The sequence below is a fragment of the Strongyloides ratti genome (genome assembly GCF_001040885.1).
Source record: "Strongyloides ratti genome assembly S_ratti_ED321, chromosome : 1".
Taxonomy (NCBI): domain Eukaryota; kingdom Metazoa; phylum Nematoda; class Chromadorea; order Rhabditida; family Strongyloididae; genus Strongyloides; species Strongyloides ratti.
The window spans coordinates 9,944,968-9,968,201 of NC_037307.1; the positions used below are offsets into that span (position 1 = coordinate 9,944,968).

Sequence of the window (23,234 nt, forward strand, 5' to 3'; positions counted from 1 at the left end):
ATATTCTATTATTAAAACAAAAAATATATTGGTCATCGTAGATTAATATTTATTTAATGGAATTTTATGTTTATAAAAAAGAAGCAAAATATAATGAGTGTTTTGATCATTGTTTATTGAAATATTTTACTGAAGTATGCTATTATTTGATTAATTACGTTTATATTTTTGATAAAAAGATTCGTATTTCTAACTTCCGTTTAAACAATTTTTTATAAAATATAATGTTTATTATAAAAATATGAATATTTTTTTTACATTTACTTATTTTATATACTTTAACTCAACAGATACAGTAAAATAATGTTAACAATAAGTTATCAATTCCCATATAAATTATTGGTGATTTGACAATGTCGTAAAACAACTTATTGGATTGTTTCTTGAAACGAATAAATATATCTTATCATTTCAATTATAATATAAACGTTTTCCCATTAATTTGTTTTTAAAAAAAACATATCTCTTACAACACATAATTTTAATATCTTTACACAATTTTACCTATCTTTTTCTTAACATCATAAGTTTATTTTTTTTCTTTTTTTTATCATTATTTTTTTTCAATGATATAAAAAATATATTTTTTCCATTTTTCGACTCTTCTTTTATTCGTTTTTTCTATCGATTTTAATGTTTCGTATTTATACCTCTCTCTATCTCATTCTTCTTCTTTCCGATTCTTTTCGATTATAATATAATAGTAACAAACGAAATTTATTGTCATATTATTCTAATTTTCTGTATATTTAATTTTTAAATACACGTACATTTTTTTTTAATGTTATTATTCAATTTTTTTTTATGTTTTAGGTTTTTGTAGATATTTTAGTTTTATTTTACTTATAATAATATTATTAGGATGCCTATAAATATTGTTGATGAGAAAAGGTTATATCAATGGATGATAAAAACTTTAGAAAAAACGTAAGTTAAAACTAATAAATTTCTTTTTTATTTAAATATTTTAAATTATTTTTTTTTTAAGGACTGATGCAAATCCAAATACTCTATCAAAGTATGTTGTAGCAATGTTGAGTAAGACAGATTCACTAGAATTATTGGAAAAAGTTTTACCTGATAAAATTAGAGTATTTCTTCAAGATGAATCTGATACTTTTGGTAAAGAATTATGTGATACAATTAGAACGGGTAACTATTTGAATTGTGATAGTGATGAAGAAAATAAGGCAAAAAGTGATCAAAATGATGATGATAGAAGTAGTGATAAAGTTTTATCTCCAAGTTTCCATTGTAAAGAATCTTCTCCTGATTTAAGGTCCTCTAATACTTTACGTAATCGTTCCCGTTCTCGTTCAAAATCTTACACTCGTTCTAGATCTCGTTCACGCACTCCACCACCTCAAAGATATGATAGGGGAAGAAGATATAGTCCAACTGGTAGAAGATCTAATTATGATGATCGTTATAAGAATAGTAGAAAATATGACTCACCACCTAGTCGTCACACCTACAATAGAAAACGTGTTAGAAGTTATAGTCGTAGTAGGAGCAGATCTCCATCACCAATTATCATTGATAGGTACAATAATGATAGTAGAAGAAAAGAGAAAAGGCATGATGATGGTAGTACCAAAGCTATATGTACAAATTTTTCAAAAACTGGTACGTGTAAATATGGTTCTAGGTGTAATTTTTTACATATTAGTTCGACGAGAGATAGTAATTCGAAGTCATCTATAATGTTTAATAGTGATTTTTCTAAACCACCACCAGGTATTATTCCACAAATGTCTTCTATTCAAGGTTTACCAATTGGACAATTTCAAACTACTTCTATATTTAATCCAGTTCCCATGATTCAACAGTTTCACCCACCACTTGTTGTACCTTCTGATGCAGGTGTTCTTGGCAGTGGTACATACCAACAAACATTGATTCCCCAATCGATTAATAATAGAGGTTCTTATAATAACGTACAATTTCGCAATCTCAAGACTGTTACTGATCCATCAGCAACATTACCGATACCATCATGTAATACTTTAGAATTACGTAAATGTCCTCAAGAATTAAATACAATAGCAAAGTTAGATGAATATTTTAGTACTTTTGGAAAAATAATAAATATCCAAGTTAATTTTGAAGGTGATCCAGAAGCTGCTTTAATAACATTTTCCGAACATAATGAAGCTGTTAAAGCTTTCTCTTCAGAAAAAGCTATTTTTGATAATCGTTTTATTAAATTATTTTGGTATAGACCAGAAAAGAAGAATGGTATTAACAAAAATGATAATAAATCTATTGTTAAAACAATTGTTAAAAAACAACCAATAATTTACCCAAGTCAAGAGGCATGGCTAAAGAAGCGTGAAGAACATAAGAAAATGATGTTAGCGCAAAAGAATCGTGAGATAACTTTACGTAAAACTGCTGAAGAATGTATTAATGTTTATAGAAAGAAGGTTACTTATTTAGAAAAATTAAAAAGTGAAATTGATGACATAACTGTGAAATTGAAAGCAGCTAAAACTCCTGATGCCAAAAAAGGGTATCAAAAATGTTTTAATCATATGTCTGATGTTTATTTGACACAAACTAAAGAGTTAAAAGAATTAAATGAACAGATAAATAAGATTAATGAAGAATTAAAAAAATTTGAAAAATCTTCTACAATTACTTTTGGTAGTATTAAAGGTTCAGATAAATCAATTGATACTGGTAACGATTCTTCGACAACACCAACAAATAATGATGAGGTAAGTAATAATAAGAATGTTGGCGATGATGAAGAGTATAAAAATGATCAACTAGAGGAAGAGGATTTGGATGATGATATTATTTCCAACATTAACAATGAAGGTAATAATAGCAGCAGTTGTGAAAATACCGATGATAATGAAGATGATTCAGAGGTGAAAAGTAATATTCAAAATTGTTCAGAGGATCTTGATAACACTACTTTAAACGATGATAATAATGATATTCCTATGCCAACCTCTAGTAATAGTGATAATATTAATGGGTGATGTGGATTGAAAATAAAAAAGGAAACCTAAATTAATAATACATGTTAAAAAATTTTTTCTTTTTCTTTAATTATCTTATCCTATATCCTATATATATGTATAGAGGAGAAAGGAGTTGTAAAAAATTATTTTCGATACTTTAATATTTGATAAATTTTTCTAACATAAAAAACATGCGCCTGATAACAATAATTAAAATCATTTTTTCATAGATATATTGCAGCATAACATAAAGAAGCAACATTAGCATCTACTTAAAAAAATGTTGTTTTAAATAATTTTTAAATTAAATTAATCCTAACGCTAAAAAAATAAATGGAGAAATCATTTTTAGTGTTAATTTTTTGTAAATAATAATTTTTAGTAAGATATTATTTTTGAAATTAGACTTGAAATTTAAAAAAATACACTTATCAATGAAATAAAAAATCATTTTTATTTATCTAATTTTACACTATACGTCCATGAAAATGTTTTCAATATGAAATATTATATTGATAAAAAAACCATTTTATTTACATTGATATATCAATTTCCTCTTGGTCAATTTTTATTTATAAAAATGCAACAAAATAGAGAGTGATAGACATTGCACTTTTATTGTATGAATTTAATATTCTACAATAATAAAAATAATGATTGTTTTAAATCACACAAAATATAATTAATTTTTTTAATGTATATAAAAGATAATACCAAATTCAGGAAACAGAATTAATGGATATTAAAAATTTTGAAATTGATTTTTTTATAATCATATTAAGTGCTTCACAAGTTATTTATAATGTAAGTTAATAAAAACAGGAGAAAAAAAAATAAATTTTTTTTAAACATATCAATAGATAAGATTAAGTGACAGCCGTAAAAGCAATAGTAATCACGATGATAAAAAAAGTATATAATTTATTTTAATTTTTTTTTTCTTTTTAAAATTTCCATATTTTTTTATTTTACTAAATAAAATTTTTAAAAGTATTTAGAATATTTAAGCAACCAATTAAAATAATAAATACAAAATTCCATTAAAGATGTATAAAAAAATATATTTTCATACTGAATTTTATGTTATTTCACGGATAATTATAATTAATTGAATGGTTTTTAGCTAACCCATCATGTACTTTTAATCAATTGAGAATAATTTCACGTTTCAAAAACATTAAAAAATATAGAAAGTAGATGGCTATTAAAGAAGGAAAGAAATTTTAGAAGCAACGTTTAGTATGAAGAAATTTCATTATTATATCTATTAAAAACCAACGAATATATACACAGATCATTTTTTGTCAATAAAAAAAATACTTTCCAGCTTAATTTTTTTGTATAAAAAATAATATAATCAGTGTAGTCATGCAAATAATAAATTATATTTTATTTACAATGTCTTTTTGATGTTCTTGAATGATAGGTTTTGAAATCAAAAAAATTCTGACAATTTAAAGTTACTATGACATTTTTTTAATGATAAATAAACATTGAAATATAAAAACAAAAGTTTTATTAAAAAAAACGAGTTAGAATAATGTTAACTAAACAAAATAAATTGTCAAAACAGTGTTAGTAGATAAGAACTACCCCACCAAATGGTGATCCTATAAAAGATAACAACAACTAAAAAATTATTTTTTTGGGTTTACTCCAATTATTTACCGTCCTTGTAAATAGGGAAACTGAAGTAATTGTGAGGTGTATGGAAAATGAAAGCAGCAGGTTGTATTGGAGTAGGAGAATCAGGTGGAACAAAACAATCCACATGCCAATAAAAGGATGACGCACCACCTTTAAATAATTCTGTATGAGTTGTCCTCTGAGCGCATATTGTACCAACTTTCTTTAAGTCATCAAGAAGTGCTTGGTTGAAATCATTTTCTGGTAAAGATTCAGAGATCAAATACAACTCATCATACACTCTAGTTGGACAATCCTGAATTTTCTTTGAGACTTGAGATTTTCCGTCTTTTGAAACTGAACCAATCTCAACCATTGCACAGTATCCTTCGAAGCAGTCTCTTTTACCAGTATCAGTTCCGCACTTGGCAGGTTTTTCACCTGAAGCTGGTGGTTTAAAATTTATAGCTGGCTCGCTGTATTTCTTTCCTTGATTGGAAAAATGAAGAAAGATTTTTCCTTCACCAGAAAATGTTTTAAAACGATGTAGTTGATCTCCATAGGATGCAAGCTAAAAATATATATTGATGACTAAAATAGACATTCAAAAACATACTCTAGAAAATTTAGGATAAGTCAAAGACATGTTGTGTTTCTGCAAAAATCTCTGAACACCGTCATGGAGATCTTTCCTCTTTGACAAGATTCCAACAATTAAACGCATATGAACATCACCAGAACATCCGGCAAAAGATCCAACAGCAAAAGCAGGAATATCCAAAGAAACATAGGTACATATATCAGCGGGATCACAATCCTGTTCAACTGGTGGGGTAGTCACTAGCTCTCCAAGAATATAATAATTATCAAATGATCTGCAAGTCCCTTCAATAAGGGGGAGAGTAGACAGAAGGACGACGAACGGCAAGATGATAAACATCCCTGCTGATAAAGTGTTAGTATGAAGAAGAAAAATGATTGCAAATAGAAAAATCTTTTGTTTTTATAGTCTTATCAAATTTGATGAAAACTTATTTCATTGTAATTCGATTTAGTAATGCTTTATTTTCTTTTCTTTTTTCAACTATTGTAACGAAAATGATAACTTTTAGACTTAATATTTAACGTTTTTTCATGAAAATTTAACATGTATGTAATCAAATTGGTTGACACGAAAATAAGCTTTTCTTTGCTTAGAAGTTTTAAAAGTTAAGCTGTTTAAAACTTTTATATGATTTATTTATAAAACAATTTTTGTATTTGATTGTACTTTTTTCCATGAACATTTTCAAGTTATTTGAATATAAAATTCTTTTAATTTATAAAAGTAATTGACTTTTACTTTTTCATGGTGTCTTTGATCACCAGATTTGCTGGATCTGTACCTTTTTTCGTGTAATTTATTTGTTGAATTTAACAGATAAAACTATTACATCATGAAATTTGTTTAAAGTAGTTGGCCAAAGTGAAGTGTCGTTTAGATTGTTTGCAAAAATAACATAATTTAAGAATTAAATGACTTTACGCCGTGAAAAAAAGTTATAAATCAAAATTATTGTTTATAACACTCATTCTACAATAGTTGTGATTCAAAAGAGTAATTTAAAAAAAATATTTATTTTATGTAAGAACTTTTACAATGTCGTATGATAGTATACGTTTAAATAGAAGCAAAAGCTTCCCACTCGTCAAATAATTCTTCTGGATTGTCCTCTTTCTCTCTGACATCTGTAACGCCGTCATTAACAGCAACAGTGCCATCACTTTTAATAATCTTCATAGCGGGAATTGTTTTGATTTCGTATTTTTCTAGTAACTCTTTGTGTTTTGGGTTGCCAAATTCAAGATAGTTAAAAGTTCCCATTTTTTCTTCACAATATTCTTCATACAAGTCTTGTTCTTTGTCTTTTGTTACAACAACAACAGTGAATGGTTTGTTTAATTGACGTAATTTATCATGAAGTTTCTAAAAATGATTATAATACTTCTAGACAATTAAAGATTTACCTTTAGTTTTGGAGTAAATTTTTGACATGGTGGGCACCAACTAGCTGTAAAATACAATGCAACAATAGTGTCTTTAAGAAGTTCACTGCCCAAAATTTTCTCTCCTCCTGGTGTAACAATTTCGACATCTGCAAGTAATTCTGCCATGTTTCTGAAATGTTGAAGAATTAATTAAGAAAAGATGATGAAAAAGTAGATGATGGAAGATAAAGTTAAGTTTTAAGGCAGAAGTCATTCCCCCAATGCGCGCAAATATTCCTTATAAGAGAGATAATTTAAAGAAATTATATATGGTAAAAAAAATTTTTATATTTTAGAAATTTTATACTAATATTATTGTTTTTTAAATTATAAAAATAAAAATAAGAAATAATTATTAAAAAAATTTGTTCTTTTAATTACAATGACCCGTTTGTTATGCTACAGATTCTTTCAAATATAGAGATCTCTTATCAATAGGTTTTTGTTGTTGTCCCAAGGTTCTTTGACTACTTAAAGATATACTATCATTTTTTAAAGATCTTGTCATTGAACCATTTTCCAAAAAATATCTATTTATAAGATCACCAGTTTTCATTGGTCTATCCAGAAGTAACTCCTCATCACTATCATATGTTGGAGAGGCTCTAGAAGCTTCCTCAAATGAACATTGTGGAAGATGGACTAATTTATTTTTTCCGTTACTATTATTTCTATACTCTTTCCAACCGGCTATAATTTTTTCAGATGGTTGAGTATATTCATAATTTGAAATACCATGTGCAGGAATTATTGGATGTGTAAGACGGTGATCAGTATTCCATTTTTTTAAATTCGTTTCTGAATTACTTGATTCCATATTACAATAATAACCTCTATTTTTGCCATTTTTTCTTCCTGTCCTCCATGAAGCATACTGAAAATAATTATTAGATTGTGAATTTTTTTCAGGTACAGCCATTGAAGCATTAGGAGATAAAAATACACTTATCTCTGATCCTCTATATGAAACAGAAATTGATCTATTTAAATTGTCATCAGGAGAGGAACCAGAAGAAAATTTTTCACCTAAACCAATTGTTGATTTATTTGAATATTGACTTCCAAAACTAAAATTTTTTGATGGTTTTTGTATTGAGTTTCTAGGTAACCAAATCCATTCTTTTGAACTATCTTCTGTCTTCTGAATATCAGATAATGATGAACTAGAGTTTAATCTAGCAAATATTGGTGCTACCAATTTTTCATATCCATTATGAAGTTTATCTCCACTACAATTAATTATTTGTATTATTAATATTATTGATAAGAGAAGAAAAATAAATAAAATAAATGGATGAACACTAAGAAGAAAGTTATTTTTTTTATCATCCTCAATAGATTCAACTTTTTTAAATAATTCTTCAACTTGTTTAATTCTTTTATCTTCATCATCATCTTCATTAATAATATTAACTTCAATACGTTTACTATCTTCTATTGGGAAAAATATTGGTATAACAAGTTGCCCGTTAATTAATGGTGGTGAATCAATTCCTTTACACGTTTCCTGTGATTTTACAGTTATAGTTAATTGAACATCACTTATATCTGATAATGCAATTAATTCCGGAACACCATGATTATATTTTTTATTTATGGCTAGTATTCTTTCACCATCATTTGATTGAATATTCATTATATATTCGTGACTTGGTACATCTGCTAATGGTAAATAATGTGTATCAGAAAATTTTAATCCTATATTAAGAATTCCTCTTTCATATCGTGAATTAAATTCATTTTTTACAATTTTATGTAAATGAAAATATTGCTCATTATTTGTTGTCTCTATGTAATGAACAATATTTACTACTGGTTCTAACCATAAATTATTTATTGATACTGGTTCATTTGATATTGTTATTGTTGTTGAAGCTAATTCTATTGGTATATGAGATTTTTTAAATATAACTTTTGAAACACCAGATTTTTTTGGTAATATATTTAATTTATCATGTATTCTCCTTATATCAGCAATACTTTCATTTTCAATAGTTAATTTATTTATTACTAATGGTGTTATATCAAAATATTTTTCCCTATTTTGTGATAAATATATTTCTTCACCAGTCTTTTGATTTGTATAATAAAAATTTGATAAAACTTTAACCTCAGTTTGTTGAAATCTTTCTCTACATGCAAATGTCTTGGCTTCTCTTCTTTTTCTTTTTTTTCTTCTACTTAACCATTTCCATACAGCTACAGACCAATCTTGAATTGAATTTAAAATATCATCTTCTATCCATATTTTTAAAGGAAATTTTGGATACCATACAATAAAATTAATTTTATTAGAAATATCATAATATTTTGCTGTTATTATTATATCACTTGAACCACGAGATTCACTACCATCAACATATATCATAGCACATGATGGTGATGTTTTTAGTATTTTTGGTTCTGATGATGTACAATGTACATTAGAAGATATTTCATAAAAATTTCCTGAATTATAAATACCAAATATTTTCAATGATGATGATATTTGTGAATTTGATAAAATAGCTATATTAATAATTTGATTATGTTTACTTATGATTCCTAATTTTTCTATTTCATCACCATATACCAGTAAAGATGTATTAACTTGTCTTTTTTTAGAATTATTTAATATATCACTAATTTTAGTTTCATTAACAATATCATTTCCTATAACAGTACCCTGAATTGACCATTGTAATAAAATACTTTTATTATTTTTATCATCAATATTTTTATCAAAAATTGTTTCAACATTATTTTTATTATGGTCATTACTTTGAATAATCATACCAAATAATGTTCCTTCCCAACCATTTTTTATTGCTTCATAATTATTTAACCATAGTATAAATGTAATTTTATTATGTAGATTATTATCTTTTTCAATTCTCATATCCCAAACATCAGGAGATAGTGTTGATGCTTTATATAGATTAAAAATTTGTGGCAATTTAATTTTTATTTTTAAATATAATGTACCATTTTGTAGTAATTTATCTATTTCACCACTTTCATTACTATACTTTTGATAATTAAAATGAATAAAAAATGTTGATAAAGAATTATTTTCAATTGATATATTTTGATGGCTTTTTAATGATATACTCCAATTATACCTTTCATCTAATATTGTATTTTTTAAATTAATCATTTGTGTCTTTAATAATACATCATCTTTTTCTGGAATTTGTCGATTAGGTGGATAACAATGTAATGATGATATTGAATAACTTCCTCTTAATTTTTGATAATTTTGTAAATTTTTTCTAGACATTTTTTCATCAATTTGTATAGTATCAGGAGTTGGAAACCATAATAATGGAATATTTAATCTCATAAGACATGTTTGATTACCATTCATTGATATTAAACATTCTTCTGTTATTTTATATCCACGATCATTAACTAATTCAAAAGTTATACATAATGTTGTTTTAAAAAATTGTAACCATTCCATATATCCATGTACTATAATATCTACATATGGTTTATCCTATAAAATATAAATCTTTTTATTTATTTATTAATAAAAGAAATGTGACTATTTTTAACATAAATTTAAAATTATCTTTAACTAAAATAAATTTGCCTTTTTTTTTTACTGATAAAATAATTATCTATAGTGAAAATAAAATATTTCTTTTTCACAATAAAAATATTTCTTTTTTTTTAAAAAAAAAGAAGCAAAAATAACTTACAATATTAACTTTTTTATCAACAACTCTTAACCCCACTCCACAATGAAGATTAGAGTGTAAGGATGGTAAAAGAGAAGAGTAACTTTTTGATCCAATACTTGAGCTAACAATTTGTTCTAATGAGTATGGGCAACCATTTAACATAAATATTTCTTTTTCCTCTCCAATATTAGTGTCATTTTCTAGAGTTTTTATATTTCTTTCAAATGAATGTACAATAAACACATCCCTAGTTGGGTGAATTGAAAGTACAGAGGAAGAAACTATAAATATATAAAAGTTATTTGTTTTTTTATCTATACATATATATATTTTAGTTTGATATAATGTATTTTTAAAATAAACTTATAGAATTCTAATAATTATATAAAAAAAATTTGGTTTTTTTTTTTTATTGGAAAAAAAATTGCCATTAAACTAACCTCCATTAACAGGATAAAATAAAAAGTTTGTAACTGCCAAAAAAATAATTTTATGTAAGAATGTACTTCTTTTTTGATTACCAAGCATAATATTTGTTATTTAAAAAGATAATTGATATCATTAGATAAAATAAAATAGTTTAAATAAAATTAATAATGAACTGTTTAATGAAATATAGAATATTCCTTTTTTTTATAATAATAGAAATGTAGCAGTAAATATATGATAAAAAGATATGAACACACAAATATGTGTTTTGTTACAAGAAGATTATATTAAGTGTTAAAACACTTCCTATTATCACAATCCATTTACAAACTTTTAATAAATTTTTTTTTCCCTTTTTTACTCCACTCTCTTTATCTCTCTCTCTCACTTTATTTTTCTTCGTAATGCCTTCTTTGTAATCTTGTATTAAAAGGTCAAAAATTAATTATCTTCTTTTTTTTTAATACACAAAATATTAGAATCTAAAAAAAAAAAAGACAAATATATGTACAAATTTGAATAAAATATATATAAAAAAAATAAAAAAAAAAAAACTTTTTAAAAAATTGTTAGTTTTAAATTTAAAATAAAAAAAAATATATTCTAAACACTTCAATCATTTAATGATTATCTTATTCAAGAAGAACAACAATTCACTCTTATCTATTTTTTTTCTTTGTTCATCTTCACCAACTACAAATACATTTTAATTTTATTCAGATGAACTAAAATATGCTTTTGAATCACTAAAAAAGAAATACATATATACATATGTATTAACATTATATATATACCATAAATATTTTTCTATACATTTATATTTATTATATATATATATATATATATATACCCTTATAAATAGCATAGAATGCTTCATTACTACTGGTAGATGGTAATATAAATAAGATTGAAAAGTGGGAGAATTTAATGAGAAGAAACTTTGACATTATAACCTATGTCTTTATAAAAATTTACAATAGATTTATTTATATACCATATTTCAAAATGTTTTTTTTTTTTTAAAAATCTAATAATAATAACAAAAATATAATAAAAAGAAATAAATTTAAATAGCTGAACTAAAGTTATCCTTTTTATTTATTATTCTTACTTTTTTAAGTATAAAAAAGATCTCTTAATGTATTAAAAGTATAAAAATAAATATCATTCTAGTTTTTTTTTTTCTTTCTTTAACAAAAAAATATTGAACATCTATAAAAGTAACTGTATACTTTTCTACTATTAATATATAAAGATATATAATAAATTACAATAAAAAATTTTTTTTTAAAAGTCTTCAAATTTATTAAAGAATTACAATGTTTATATTATTCTTAAAATTTTTAAAAAAAAAATTCAATATTTTTCTTGTACAAAGTAATCCTTCAAATATAATCTCGTCAAAGTATCTTCTTCTTCTTCTCTTTTAAAATACTAAACTATAGAAAAAAGAAAAAATCTAAAAATAAAAGTTTCAGGAAGGGCAATAGTTTACAAAATGACACTATTACTTTAACTTTTCTGTTTTTACTAATCTTTATTTTTAACATATATATATATATTTATGTCTTTTACCCCAAATAAAGTTAATCTTAATGACAAACCATTTTTACTAAAAATGATGAATAGCAAATAAAAAAAAAAAAGAAGGGAGAGAGAGTGAAATAATACAATGGCATTCATCATATTGAAGCAATATAATTTACAAAATCCTTATTTTATGAAGAAAAAAAAAATTTTTTATATATATATATATTGTTATAACAAAATATAATAGAGATAAACTAATTTTTCAAAAATATTACTATATACACATAATACTTATATATTCTTTTTTAAAATATATGATCATTTTAAAGGGCTTAATTTATAAAAATAAAACTATTTTTGACATTAAAAAAATCCCATCAATCACATGACTATATATAGTTATCTCTCTTTTTTTTTTTTAACCATAATAATATATTAACTATAATATTTAGTAATAAGAAGGATATATAAAAAGTCAGAAACTTTCTCAATAGTCCTCTCACTTTTAATTTTTATGAAGTATCTTCTATCTTATTCTCTCAATTTTCATCTAAGTTTCCTTTACTTTACCCTTAATAAATTCCTTCCTTTTCTTTGAATAATAAATATAAAAAAGATGCCTAAAATTATATGTCATATTTTCTATCATTTTATTATAAAAAAAAAAGTATATATATATATGAATATAAAATTTCCACCTTTCTTAAAAGTATATATATTTATAAATAGAAAATTATTATTATTAAAATATAATTTTTAACTGATTGGTATTATAAATATTGAAAAGAAAAATAAATAATAAAATATTATTAAATTATTTTATCTTTTTTAACAAATATATATATATATATATATATAGTATATACTATAGTTAAAAATGATATTATATATAATTTTAAAAAGATTTATTTTATTAAAATAATACGATATATGATACTATTAAAATTTATATATATATATGTGACAAAATTGGTTATTCTCTTTTTTATCATTAATTTAATGCACATATAAATATATCTCTTGTCTATAAATGATGTTATGTTAAAGAGTTATTATAATTTTGGCATTTTTTTTATATATAAATATTATTATAATAAAAAAAAAAAACACAAAACCAATATTATATATTTTCTAATACTTTTCGTTTCATTAGTCTTTATATGTGTATGTAACGTAATTATAAATGATAAAAAAAATTTTTTATGCGTATTTATTTATAATAATTACAACTATACATTTAATTATAACAAATGTCAGATAATAAAAAAAAAAAAACTTTTATAACATTTACATAATGAAAAGTTCAGATATTTTGCATTTTCTTATAGAATAATATATAATTTTAAAAGTTCACTACAACTTTTAGAATAAATTCACTAAACTTTTTATAAAAAAGATGCAAATATCAAGTTAAAAATAAAGAAAAATAGTAGTAATAAGGAAAACTTCATGACTTAATATATAATATAAATGTTTTTTTCTTCATCAAAATCTTAAAGAATATTTGTTTTTTTTCTTTTTATTACAAAAAAAAAAAAATTATTATTACTTTCCTTGAAAATTTTTTATAACAAGAATAAATGTAATATTTGTAAATAAAAAAAAAACTTTTTGAAACGGTTAAATGATTCACAGTTAAGAAGTCAATAACATCAACAACAACAAGCAAATAACTGGTATTCTAAATAAAATATTATAAGCGTTTTTTTTTTAATTAAAAATATATAATATATTCAAAATATAAATATACTATACTTTAAAAATATAAATAAAGCATTTACTTTTTTAAATGAAAAATAAAACCAATGTTAATCAAATAGCATTAATAAGTTAACACTTCAATACTATTTACATTTTATTTTAATTTTATGTCTATTTTTAAATAAATTTTTTTTTATATACTTATTTAAGATAACTAAAAACAGCTATATCATTGACATCCTACAAAATATATTTATTTACAATAATAAAACAAAAAAAAAAAAAGTTTAGGCACAATTTTGTTTTTTATAATTCATTTACAATACAAATTGTCTGATACAAATATTGAGGTATTATTAAAACTAAGATTGTTATTAGTGCACGGCCAGCATTTGTTTGTGTTTTGCTACTCTGACCAATTCCATAAAATCCCTTAATTTCGCCATATTCAGTCTTCCGGCAACCCCAGGTGGTGGGCGTAAGGAAGGCATCTGTCCATGCTGATCTGGGACCATCAAATGATCTGAAATCTCCTTGTGCTGGAAGAGAGGAGGCCCTACCGGTTCTCCTAGATCTTAAAAATTAATTTTATTATTATAATAAAAAAATTAGTAGGGATAAGACTTACTCTTATGAGAATCTTTTAGGGTACCATCGACCCTAAAATAATATTAGGAAAGAAACAACAATTAAGGATTAAAAAACAAAAAGGGTCAAGAAAAAAAAAAGTTTGTTAAGAAAAAGTTTAAAAACAACTTACGTAATAATTTTTTTTGATATTTGACAATTACCAACAATGAAGAAAATTAAAATGATAGCAATTATAAAATTCTTCATTTTTCTTATAAATTTTTTAGTACTAAAAAAAAAAATTATTTAATAACAAAATGAAACAATTTATTTAATAAAATATAACTTTCCAATATGTACTTCTTTGTAAAACGCTACAAAATTTTTGTTAAAAATTTATATAATAATAATGAATGAAATAAAAAAAAGTACATTAATAGAAAAAACTATCTCTTAACATATGTACTATATTAAAAAAGTTAAAAAAATTTTGTCATATTTTGATTAAAACGAAATAAACAATTTCTTTAAAGAATTAAGATGATGAAATAAAAAAAATATACTAAATTTTTTGTTTTCATATAAAATATAGAGGAAGTAAAATTTTTTCCTCAAAACTTCTAATAAAAATCAATCATTTATGTTATTTTTTTAATAATTATTAAAATATAATGATAATAATTTTATTTTAAAATGTCAATGGTCAGAAACCATAGAAATACTAAAATATAGTTATTAATGAAATATTGAATAAATATTTTGAAGTAGATACTAGAAATAAAAAAAGTTACTCAAAAAAAGTAATAATTAAAATATTAGATAATAGATGATAATGTTTTTATTTATTATCTAAACAAAAGAATAAAAAAAAAATAACAATTTTGAAAACATTTGTACTTAGTTATAAAATTAATATTTTGTATGAAGAAAAATATTAAATGTAATCTGATAGAAAATGGACTGCTTTTTAAAAAATTTTTAACAAAGGTCATATAAATTAAATAAAAAGGTATCACCAATTATCATCATAATAAAGTAAAAATATCAAAAGTTTAAAGGTTAAATTAAATAACAAAAAAAAAAAAAAGACTTCTCTTATAAACGTGTTATTGAAGAGGTTAAAAAGTGAGAAAAATTGATGTGTAAAATTTTATTAGAATTAATTTAATATTCCTCTTTTTTTTATTTTCAAAATATCAAGTGCTTCACCTTTTTTTAAATTAAATATTAATAAGAATGTTTTTTTTTTCTTTAAAAAAAAATATATACATTTTTAATGATATTTTTTTTTATATTAAACATAAATAAATTAATCATTTATAATAATATCCATTTCTAATAGTTTCAAAAAATATATATAAATTTTAACAATTTATCTTGATGTAAAAATTTTAACAATAATTAAAAATATCATAAGGAGGAAGGTTAAAATTTGACACTTTCTTTTTTATTTCCTTTTTATCAATAGTAAATATCATATATATATTTATTTATTTATTTAAACCAAGGTTGAAATAATGCTTTTTATTAAAAAGTTTTAAATTAATATTTTCCTTAAAAACCTGTTTTCATTTTTTAACGATACTTTTTCTTTTAATACTTTATATTATCTATAAATTTAAAATCAAATTTTAATAAAAATTATATTGTTTCCTTTTTTTCATTTTATTTTACACATAACTGTACTTCATTTTTAAATATATTTATTTTTTTTTCATCTTTTCACTATAATTAATCTTTTATACTGGAAATGTAATTCATATCAGTAAATTTGTTGCTTTAAATGACATTCTAAAAATTAACTGTCCTCTTGATTTATTGGTTTATAATAAAATTTTTATCATTTAACTTTAGGGAGAAGCACACCTTTATTTAAAATTATTATCATATTTTATTTCAAAACTTATATATATGCATAAACAATTTCCTTATTGAATATTAAATAATATAATGTTAACTTTGAAAATGATTAATATTTAATATTAAATGTTGTAATTCTTATACTTTTTTTTTTCAAAATAGTATTTAAATATCTTTAAATATATTTTTTTTTTTGAAATAATAATATGAACAAATATCTTTAAAATTAATGTTATATATTAATAACAAGTACATAAATATAAATAAAAATGGAATTTGAAAAATAAAAAAAAATATTAATGAACATTTGTAAATAAATAAATACATTAATTAATTATTACGCCAATTCAATAACATTATCATATACATCAAAAATATTAAACATTCTTATTTTTTTATCTTGCTCTTTCTTTTTATTTCCTTATCAAACTAATTTTATAGATTGATTTTCTTCTTCTTTTTTTTTCCTTCTTCTCGATAAGATATATGTATCCAACCATCTATCTTCAATAGCAATTAAAATACAACCATCAAAATTTTGCATCTCTCTTTCTTACTTTTATTTTTACAAAATAGACTCTACTTTTTTTTTTTTGTCTTTTTCAAAGTATATTTTTTCATCTTCATGAAATAAAAAAAATCAAGAGTAATCAAGAATAAATAGTAATATTTAAAGATATGCCTACAAACATTTTTCAAACTAATTCATTAGGTAATTGAAAGTATAATTACTTTAGATTATATTTTTTCAATATTAATAATACAAATATAATAATTAACCTTTTTATTATCATTTTTTTTACTTATAGAACAAGAAGAATTATCAAGGAAACCATTATCATGTACAGTTTGTTCCTCACCAGAGATACCATCAAAACATTTTGGTTGTTATAGTTGTACAGCATGTAATGCATTTTTTAGGAAAGTTTTTTATTAATATTAATAAAAATATTTTTTTTTAAATAATATTTTTTATTTTTATTTTTAGACGATCTGTTGTATTAAAAATTGATTTTAAATGTTTATATAATAATATTTGTGATGTAAATTATAATATTAAAAATGTATGTAAAAGTTGCCGTTTCAATAGGTGTCTTTTAATGGGTATGAAAAAAGATAAAGTTCAAAAACCTCGAGGACGTTATTTAAAAAAAGAATGTGTTACTGATGATACTATTAGTAATAAAAGTGATGATTCTTTTTTATCATTTACAACAAATTCTATTATATCTAAAATTAGTAGTAATAATAATAATAATTTGATAAATGAAAATAATTATACTTCTGAGGCTTTGGTTGAACAATTTATTTTTATGGAAAAAATGACTGAAAAAAGGAGAAAAATTTTAACAGGTTCTAATCCATTACTTATTCTTCGTGATTCAATACAAGAATATCAAATTGATAAAAGTTATAAAATGGTACCATTTAATTTTAAACAATTTAATGAATGTATTCGTGGTGTTTGTTTATTATCATTTGACTACCTAACATCAATGCCATTTTATAACTTATTTAATGAAGAAGATAAATATACATTATTTAGGGGAATCTTTTTTTTAACATGTATTCTTGATTCATCATTTTTTACTTATAAATCAGGTTTATATAAACAAGGATATTATGCTGGTATTGAAGGAATGATATCATCAATCTATGATGATAATTATGGATGGGAAACTGAAGGTAATATAACAAAAGAAATGAAATTAGCACTTTTAAAACCAATATATAAAAATATTTTTGAATCTCTTATTATTCCAATGTCAAATCTTGAAATGAAACCATGGGAATTTGCTACATTTAAAGGTATGGCTATATGGAGTATCTGTTCACCAGAATTAACAATTGAAGGAAGAGAAAGAGTTAAAAAAATGGAAAGTCTTATTATTAGTGGATTATCACAAAAATATGATAATGATGATGAAATCAGTTTAAGATTAGGACAAATAATTTTATTAATGACAAATTTACATGTAATTGTCTGTAATACAGTTGAATTTTTTACAAGAATTGATGTTTTTAATTTAATTGAATTAGATGATGTAATTAAAGCTCTCCTTAATAGAAGATCTTTGTGTGATTTAGATAAGTAAATACAATTTTTATAAATATATTTTAACAAAAAAAAATGTAGTTATTTTTAAAATATCTATAAATATACATGTAATTATATTTTATTATTTTTATATCTATAAATTTCTATTACAAAATATAGCTTTTAAATATAATGTACTTTATATTTTCTTTATCCATTTATTCTAAAAAAAAATGTTTCAATATTTAGGAACTCTTAATATATATATATATAAATGTACATATATATTTACTTTCAATACATGATATCGTATTATAATTCTATAAATGGTAAATTATAAAAAAAAAAATTTTATAATAGATTATAATTTAATATTGAATATACTAGAATGTTATTTAATAAATAAATTTTTCTAATATCCTTTTAGTTTTTAATAAATAATCTACTATAATTTTTGTTTTATAAATTATGAAAACAATTAACTAATATATTTATATAACTTTTAAATAAAAATAATCTTTGATTTCTTATCATTATTCAATGTACAGGAAAATATTGTATCTATTAACCCCATATATACATATATGTAAATGTATACAGGGTGTTTTAAATAGATCTTTAATATTTCAAACTTTAATTATATTGTTAATCTTTCTTCTATAATTAATATTTTTATAATAGGAATAACATTTAATGTTAGAAAATTCTATATCATTATTATAATTCTTCTACTTTAAAATAAAATTATATAAATATTAAAATTGAGATGTCAAAGATTTTCAGTTAAAGAATATTTTATTTTTCTATTTCTAAAATCTTCCTAAATACCTTTTCATTTTTTTGTCATTACAAAACTTCAAAAAAAAAAAAGTTGTTAATGTTATCAAACATTAATAGAAATCTATGTTTTCTTCCTTTTTTTTTACAATTTTTAATCTAACTGATAACTATTTTTTCATATTTTTTTTTATCTTTAAAAGTTTAAAAAAAAAACCTACTATTGAGAATAATAAAAAATTTTATATTAAAACTTATTAAATTGTTTATTTCCCAAGAAATTTGACAACTATCTTTGTTATGACAAAAAAAAAGAAATAGAAAATTCATCATTTATTCCATACTTTATTTATGAAGTTTCTTTTGGCTTTTTCATTTTTTTTTAAAATAATAATGTTGGCAATTGTATGATATTTATATAGAAATATTAAAAAAAGTTTATGTAGGTTAAAAAAAAAGTTCACTCAAAAAAGGTTGAAAAATAAAAGAATAAAAATAATTTTATTGTTTTTAAAAATGTCTTTAAAATTCTATAGCTAATTAGATCATCAAAGTTTTTTGAACTTTGTTTTTTATTATTTTAAAATAAATATATTTAATGCATATACTTTTTCTTGTTTATATTATATTTTTCTTTTTTTTTTCAATAGAAATATTATTTAAAATAAAAATTTCATAAGTTTTTTTTTTTATTAAAATATTAATTCAATCAAATAAAAAGTTAGATAAATTCATTAAAATTTAAAATATAGATGATCATTTTGAAATTTAATAATAATTTGTATAATTATATTTAAGCTAACTTTTTAATTATAACTATATCATTGTTATTAAACTTTTGATATAACCAATCATTCACTAATATTACTTCATAAATGTCATAATAAAAACAATAAAAAAAAATTTATAACATATTTATATATATATATATTTTAATTATTTAAACATATATAAATGTAACAAAAATATATAATTTTTAATCTCTTTACCATACAAATAAAAACTACACCAATGCTTCATTTTTTTTAAATCTTTAACGTGACTTTAATATGATGTATATTTTATGCATGAGTAATAATAATAAGATAATAAATTTATACAAAAATATATTTACAACAAATTTTTTATAGAATGATAATTATTTTTTTTTTTTTTGATAACAAATTATTTTATATATTAAATTTCTATATATAACTTTATTAATATATATATTTTTTTTAAATTATCATAAAAGTATAAGAATAAAAATGAAATATATAATATTTCATTATATCATTATCTTTTGATAATGAATTTTTAAATAATAAACTTTTTTTTTTAATTAAATGTCATATAATTATAAAATACTTGTTTATTTATCTTTTATTTATACTAAAACTTTTTTAAAATTATATTGCAAAATGATTATAAAAAAATAATATACTTTTTTGAAAGAAAAAAATAATACTTTACAAGTAATGTTGAAAAAAGTTTATAATATATATTTTTGTTTTAAATTTTTTTTATTAGAAATCATCTTTAATATTTTCTCATTTCCTTCTCCTTTACTTATATAAAATATATTTTTAAACTTATCATAAAAAAATCTTTTAATTTTCTTTTTATTTTTTAAAATCTCTTTATTGATAACAATAAATATTCTTGTTAAAAAAATGTTGTATTTAATATTATAATATCTTTTTATTTTCATTATTTCTGACTACATTTAATTGGTATACTTTAAAATATCTCCTACAAAATGATTTAATTGTGTATTCTTAAGAAATTGAAAATAATAACTTGGTAGAATATTTGTTTTATGCAAATATTAGTTAAAAAAAAAGTTTATTTTATTTGTTATATATTTTAAAAATTTTTTCTTTTTCTTTTATTATTATGGTAATAATTATATGATGTAAAAATTATTAAAATATTTTACTTATTTTGAGATTTTTTTTTTCTAATATTTTAATAAACTAAATTTTTATAGTTAATTAATAAAGTTTATTAGTTATTGAAGTTATTCATAATTTACCAAAATCAACCATGAATTCAATGTTATTCCAAAATATTCTCAAGGAAGAAGTACAAAGTAAGTTTGATTTTCACAATAAATTAAAATATTCAAAAACCAACTAATAGCATTTCACAATAAAAAATTTTTTATTTTATTTTAAACAAACTATGCCATTATAACACTTTATATAAAAATATCTAATCACTATTATCATTATTAAAAACAGCTTTTAATACTTTTAATTTAAAACACACAAAATTTGTTTTTCACGAAATTAAAAAAAAAAAACCTTCACAATTGATTCATATGTATGTACTTTTATTCTGTTTTTTTTTTTTTAATATAAACAATTTTTAAATAAAAATAACTTTAACTACCATATTACGTCTCATCCATGAATAGTGGAATAATAAATTATTTTATAATATATTTTTAAAAATTAGTTAACCTTTTTGTTATAAAAAAAAAATATTACTTTGTCATCTTTTCTATTTGTAGATGATAAGCCTATTTGTCTAATATGTTCTAATCCTAATAATGCTTCACATCATTTTGGAAGTACAACATGCCTCGTAAGTTCCTCTTCATTTAGATATATTTTTTTTTCTTTTAATATTCTATAACATCATTAGTTTAAACTATTTTTATTTTTTTTTTTTTAAATATTTTTTTATTGATTTTATTTTTTTTTTTCCATTATTTTAAGAGGTAAAATAAATTATTTGTATAATTTTAGGCATGTGCAGCTTTTATGAGAAGGACAGTAGTTTTAAAAATGAAATATAAATGTAAAAAAGATAATAATTGTGTGATACATTTTACTATGAGAATGATATGTCGTTCCTGTAGATATCAAAAATGTATCAAAAGTGGAATGAAAGAGTATTTGGTTCAGAAACCAAGAAGTAGTAGAATTATTAAAAAAAGAAATAAAAGTGATGATTTATTTGATAAAATTCTTTCAAAAAAATCGGATAATATTCAATTAAAAGAATCATCATCAAATACTGAGTCTCCTGATGATGATAGTTCTGTTTTTTCTACATCAACAGTAAGAAAAGAATTACAACAAAATAATGTATTATCATCAGAAAAGATACCATATTATAAACATAATTTACTATCATTTTATATTGAAGAATTAAGAAAAGCTCAAAAAAGAAGAAAAATAATATATAATGATCAAACTACAGCTTCTATATTTTGTGATGCTGAAAATGAAAATACTTATAGTATTAACGATTTAAAAAAATTTGATCTCAAAGAACTTGGTAAAAATGCTCGTTTTGATCACATGTTATCATATGAATATGTTATGGAACAAAAAAAAATATTTCCTTCACTTACAGATGATGATTGTAATGTTATTTTTAAATATGCTTTCTTAGGATTTAGTTGTATAGATAGTGTCTTTGTAACTTTATGGTCAAAATCATACAAAAAAGGTTTTTTAACCTTCACAAACAGAAATGCTTTTAGTATATATGATAAAAATTTGAACCATGATAATGATTTATCTATACCAGATTCATTAAAGGAAAAATTTATTTATGAACCAATATATAGATTTTTTAATCAAATAATTATTCCACTTTCAGAGATGAATTTAGATATAGAAGAGTTTGTGGCTCTTAAAACATTAACTATCAATTCACTATCACGTTGTGAATGTTCACCAAATGGTAGAGAAGTTTTAAATTATATAACAAATGAAATAATTAAATGTTTATCTGATCATTATAAAAAAAATAATATAACTATAGATAGAATTGGTGAAATAATATTATTTATCTCAAATTTTTATTCTATTTTTCAAATGTTTAGTGAAAATTTTCTTACTGTTGATAGTTTTAAATTATTTGATATTGGTAATGAAATTAAAGAAACAATGAATTTTCCCCCAAATAATCTTCATTTTAGAAAAAAATATTATTTATAGCTTTAAATATTTTATCTAATAATTTATGCACAAAAATTTTTCTTTTAAATTTAATAAATTTTTAATAAAGTTTTTTTTTCTTATATATTTTATTATAATTATA

General features: G+C 21.3%; 7 protein-coding genes across 7 annotated transcripts; 3 read left to right on the forward strand and 4 right to left on the reverse strand.

The window, feature by feature from the left end:
• Positions 1-862: 862 nt before the first annotated feature.
• On the forward strand, positions 863-2,990 carry SRAE_1000307900 (Second mitotic wave missing; the record flags this gene model as incomplete). Its single annotated transcript, XM_024650228.1, has 2 exons — positions 863-927; positions 989-2,990. 2 exons carry the CDS (start codon positions 863-865, stop codon positions 2,988-2,990), a joined length of 2,067 nt encoding a protein of 688 aa, XP_024504027.1.
• A 1,642-nt stretch (positions 2,991-4,632) lies between these two features.
• Positions 4,633-5,538, reverse strand: SRAE_1000308000 (Hypothetical protein; the record flags this gene model as incomplete). Its single annotated transcript, XM_024650230.1, has 2 exons — positions 4,633-5,169; positions 5,215-5,538. The coding sequence occupies 2 exons, from the start codon at positions 5,536-5,538 to the stop codon at positions 4,633-4,635; spliced, it is 861 nt and encodes a 286-aa protein (XP_024504028.1).
• A 720-nt stretch (positions 5,539-6,258) lies between these two features.
• SRAE_1000308100 (Nucleoredoxin-like protein 2) lies at positions 6,259-6,752 on the reverse strand (the record flags this gene model as incomplete). Its single annotated transcript, XM_024650231.1, has 2 exons — positions 6,259-6,564; positions 6,606-6,752. The coding sequence occupies 2 exons, from the start codon at positions 6,750-6,752 to the stop codon at positions 6,259-6,261; spliced, it is 453 nt and encodes a 150-aa protein (XP_024504029.1).
• A 268-nt stretch (positions 6,753-7,020) lies between these two features.
• SRAE_1000308200 (Hypothetical protein) lies at positions 7,021-10,819 on the reverse strand (the record flags this gene model as incomplete). Its single annotated transcript, XM_024650232.1, has 3 exons — positions 7,021-10,104; positions 10,310-10,572; positions 10,732-10,819. The coding sequence occupies 3 exons, from the start codon at positions 10,817-10,819 to the stop codon at positions 7,021-7,023; spliced, it is 3,435 nt and encodes a 1,144-aa protein (XP_024504030.1).
• A 3,438-nt stretch (positions 10,820-14,257) lies between these two features.
• Positions 14,258-14,788, reverse strand: SRAE_1000308300 (Hypothetical protein; the record flags this gene model as incomplete). The annotated part of the gene is made up of 2 exons (XM_024650233.1): positions 14,258-14,525; positions 14,712-14,788. The coding sequence occupies 2 exons, from the start codon at positions 14,786-14,788 to the stop codon at positions 14,258-14,260; spliced, it is 345 nt and encodes a 114-aa protein (XP_024504031.1).
• A 2,693-nt stretch (positions 14,789-17,481) lies between these two features.
• On the forward strand, positions 17,482-18,477 carry SRAE_1000308400 (Nuclear hormone receptor, ligand-binding, core domain and Nuclear hormone receptor, ligand-binding domain-containing protein; the record flags this gene model as incomplete). The annotated part of the gene is made up of 1 exon (XM_024650234.1): positions 17,482-18,477. The coding sequence occupies one exon, from the start codon at positions 17,482-17,484 to the stop codon at positions 18,475-18,477; it is 996 nt and encodes a 331-aa protein (XP_024504032.1).
• A 2,744-nt stretch (positions 18,478-21,221) lies between these two features.
• On the forward strand, positions 21,222-23,131 carry SRAE_1000308500 (Nuclear hormone receptor, ligand-binding, core domain and Zinc finger, nuclear hormone receptor-type domain and Nuclear hormone receptor, ligand-binding domain and Zinc finger, NHR/GATA-type domain-containing protein; the record flags this gene model as incomplete). The annotated part of the gene is made up of 3 exons (XM_024650235.1): positions 21,222-21,267; positions 21,691-21,764; positions 21,929-23,131. The coding sequence occupies 3 exons, from the start codon at positions 21,222-21,224 to the stop codon at positions 23,129-23,131; spliced, it is 1,323 nt and encodes a 440-aa protein (XP_024504033.1).
• Positions 23,132-23,234: the final 103 nt, after the last annotated feature.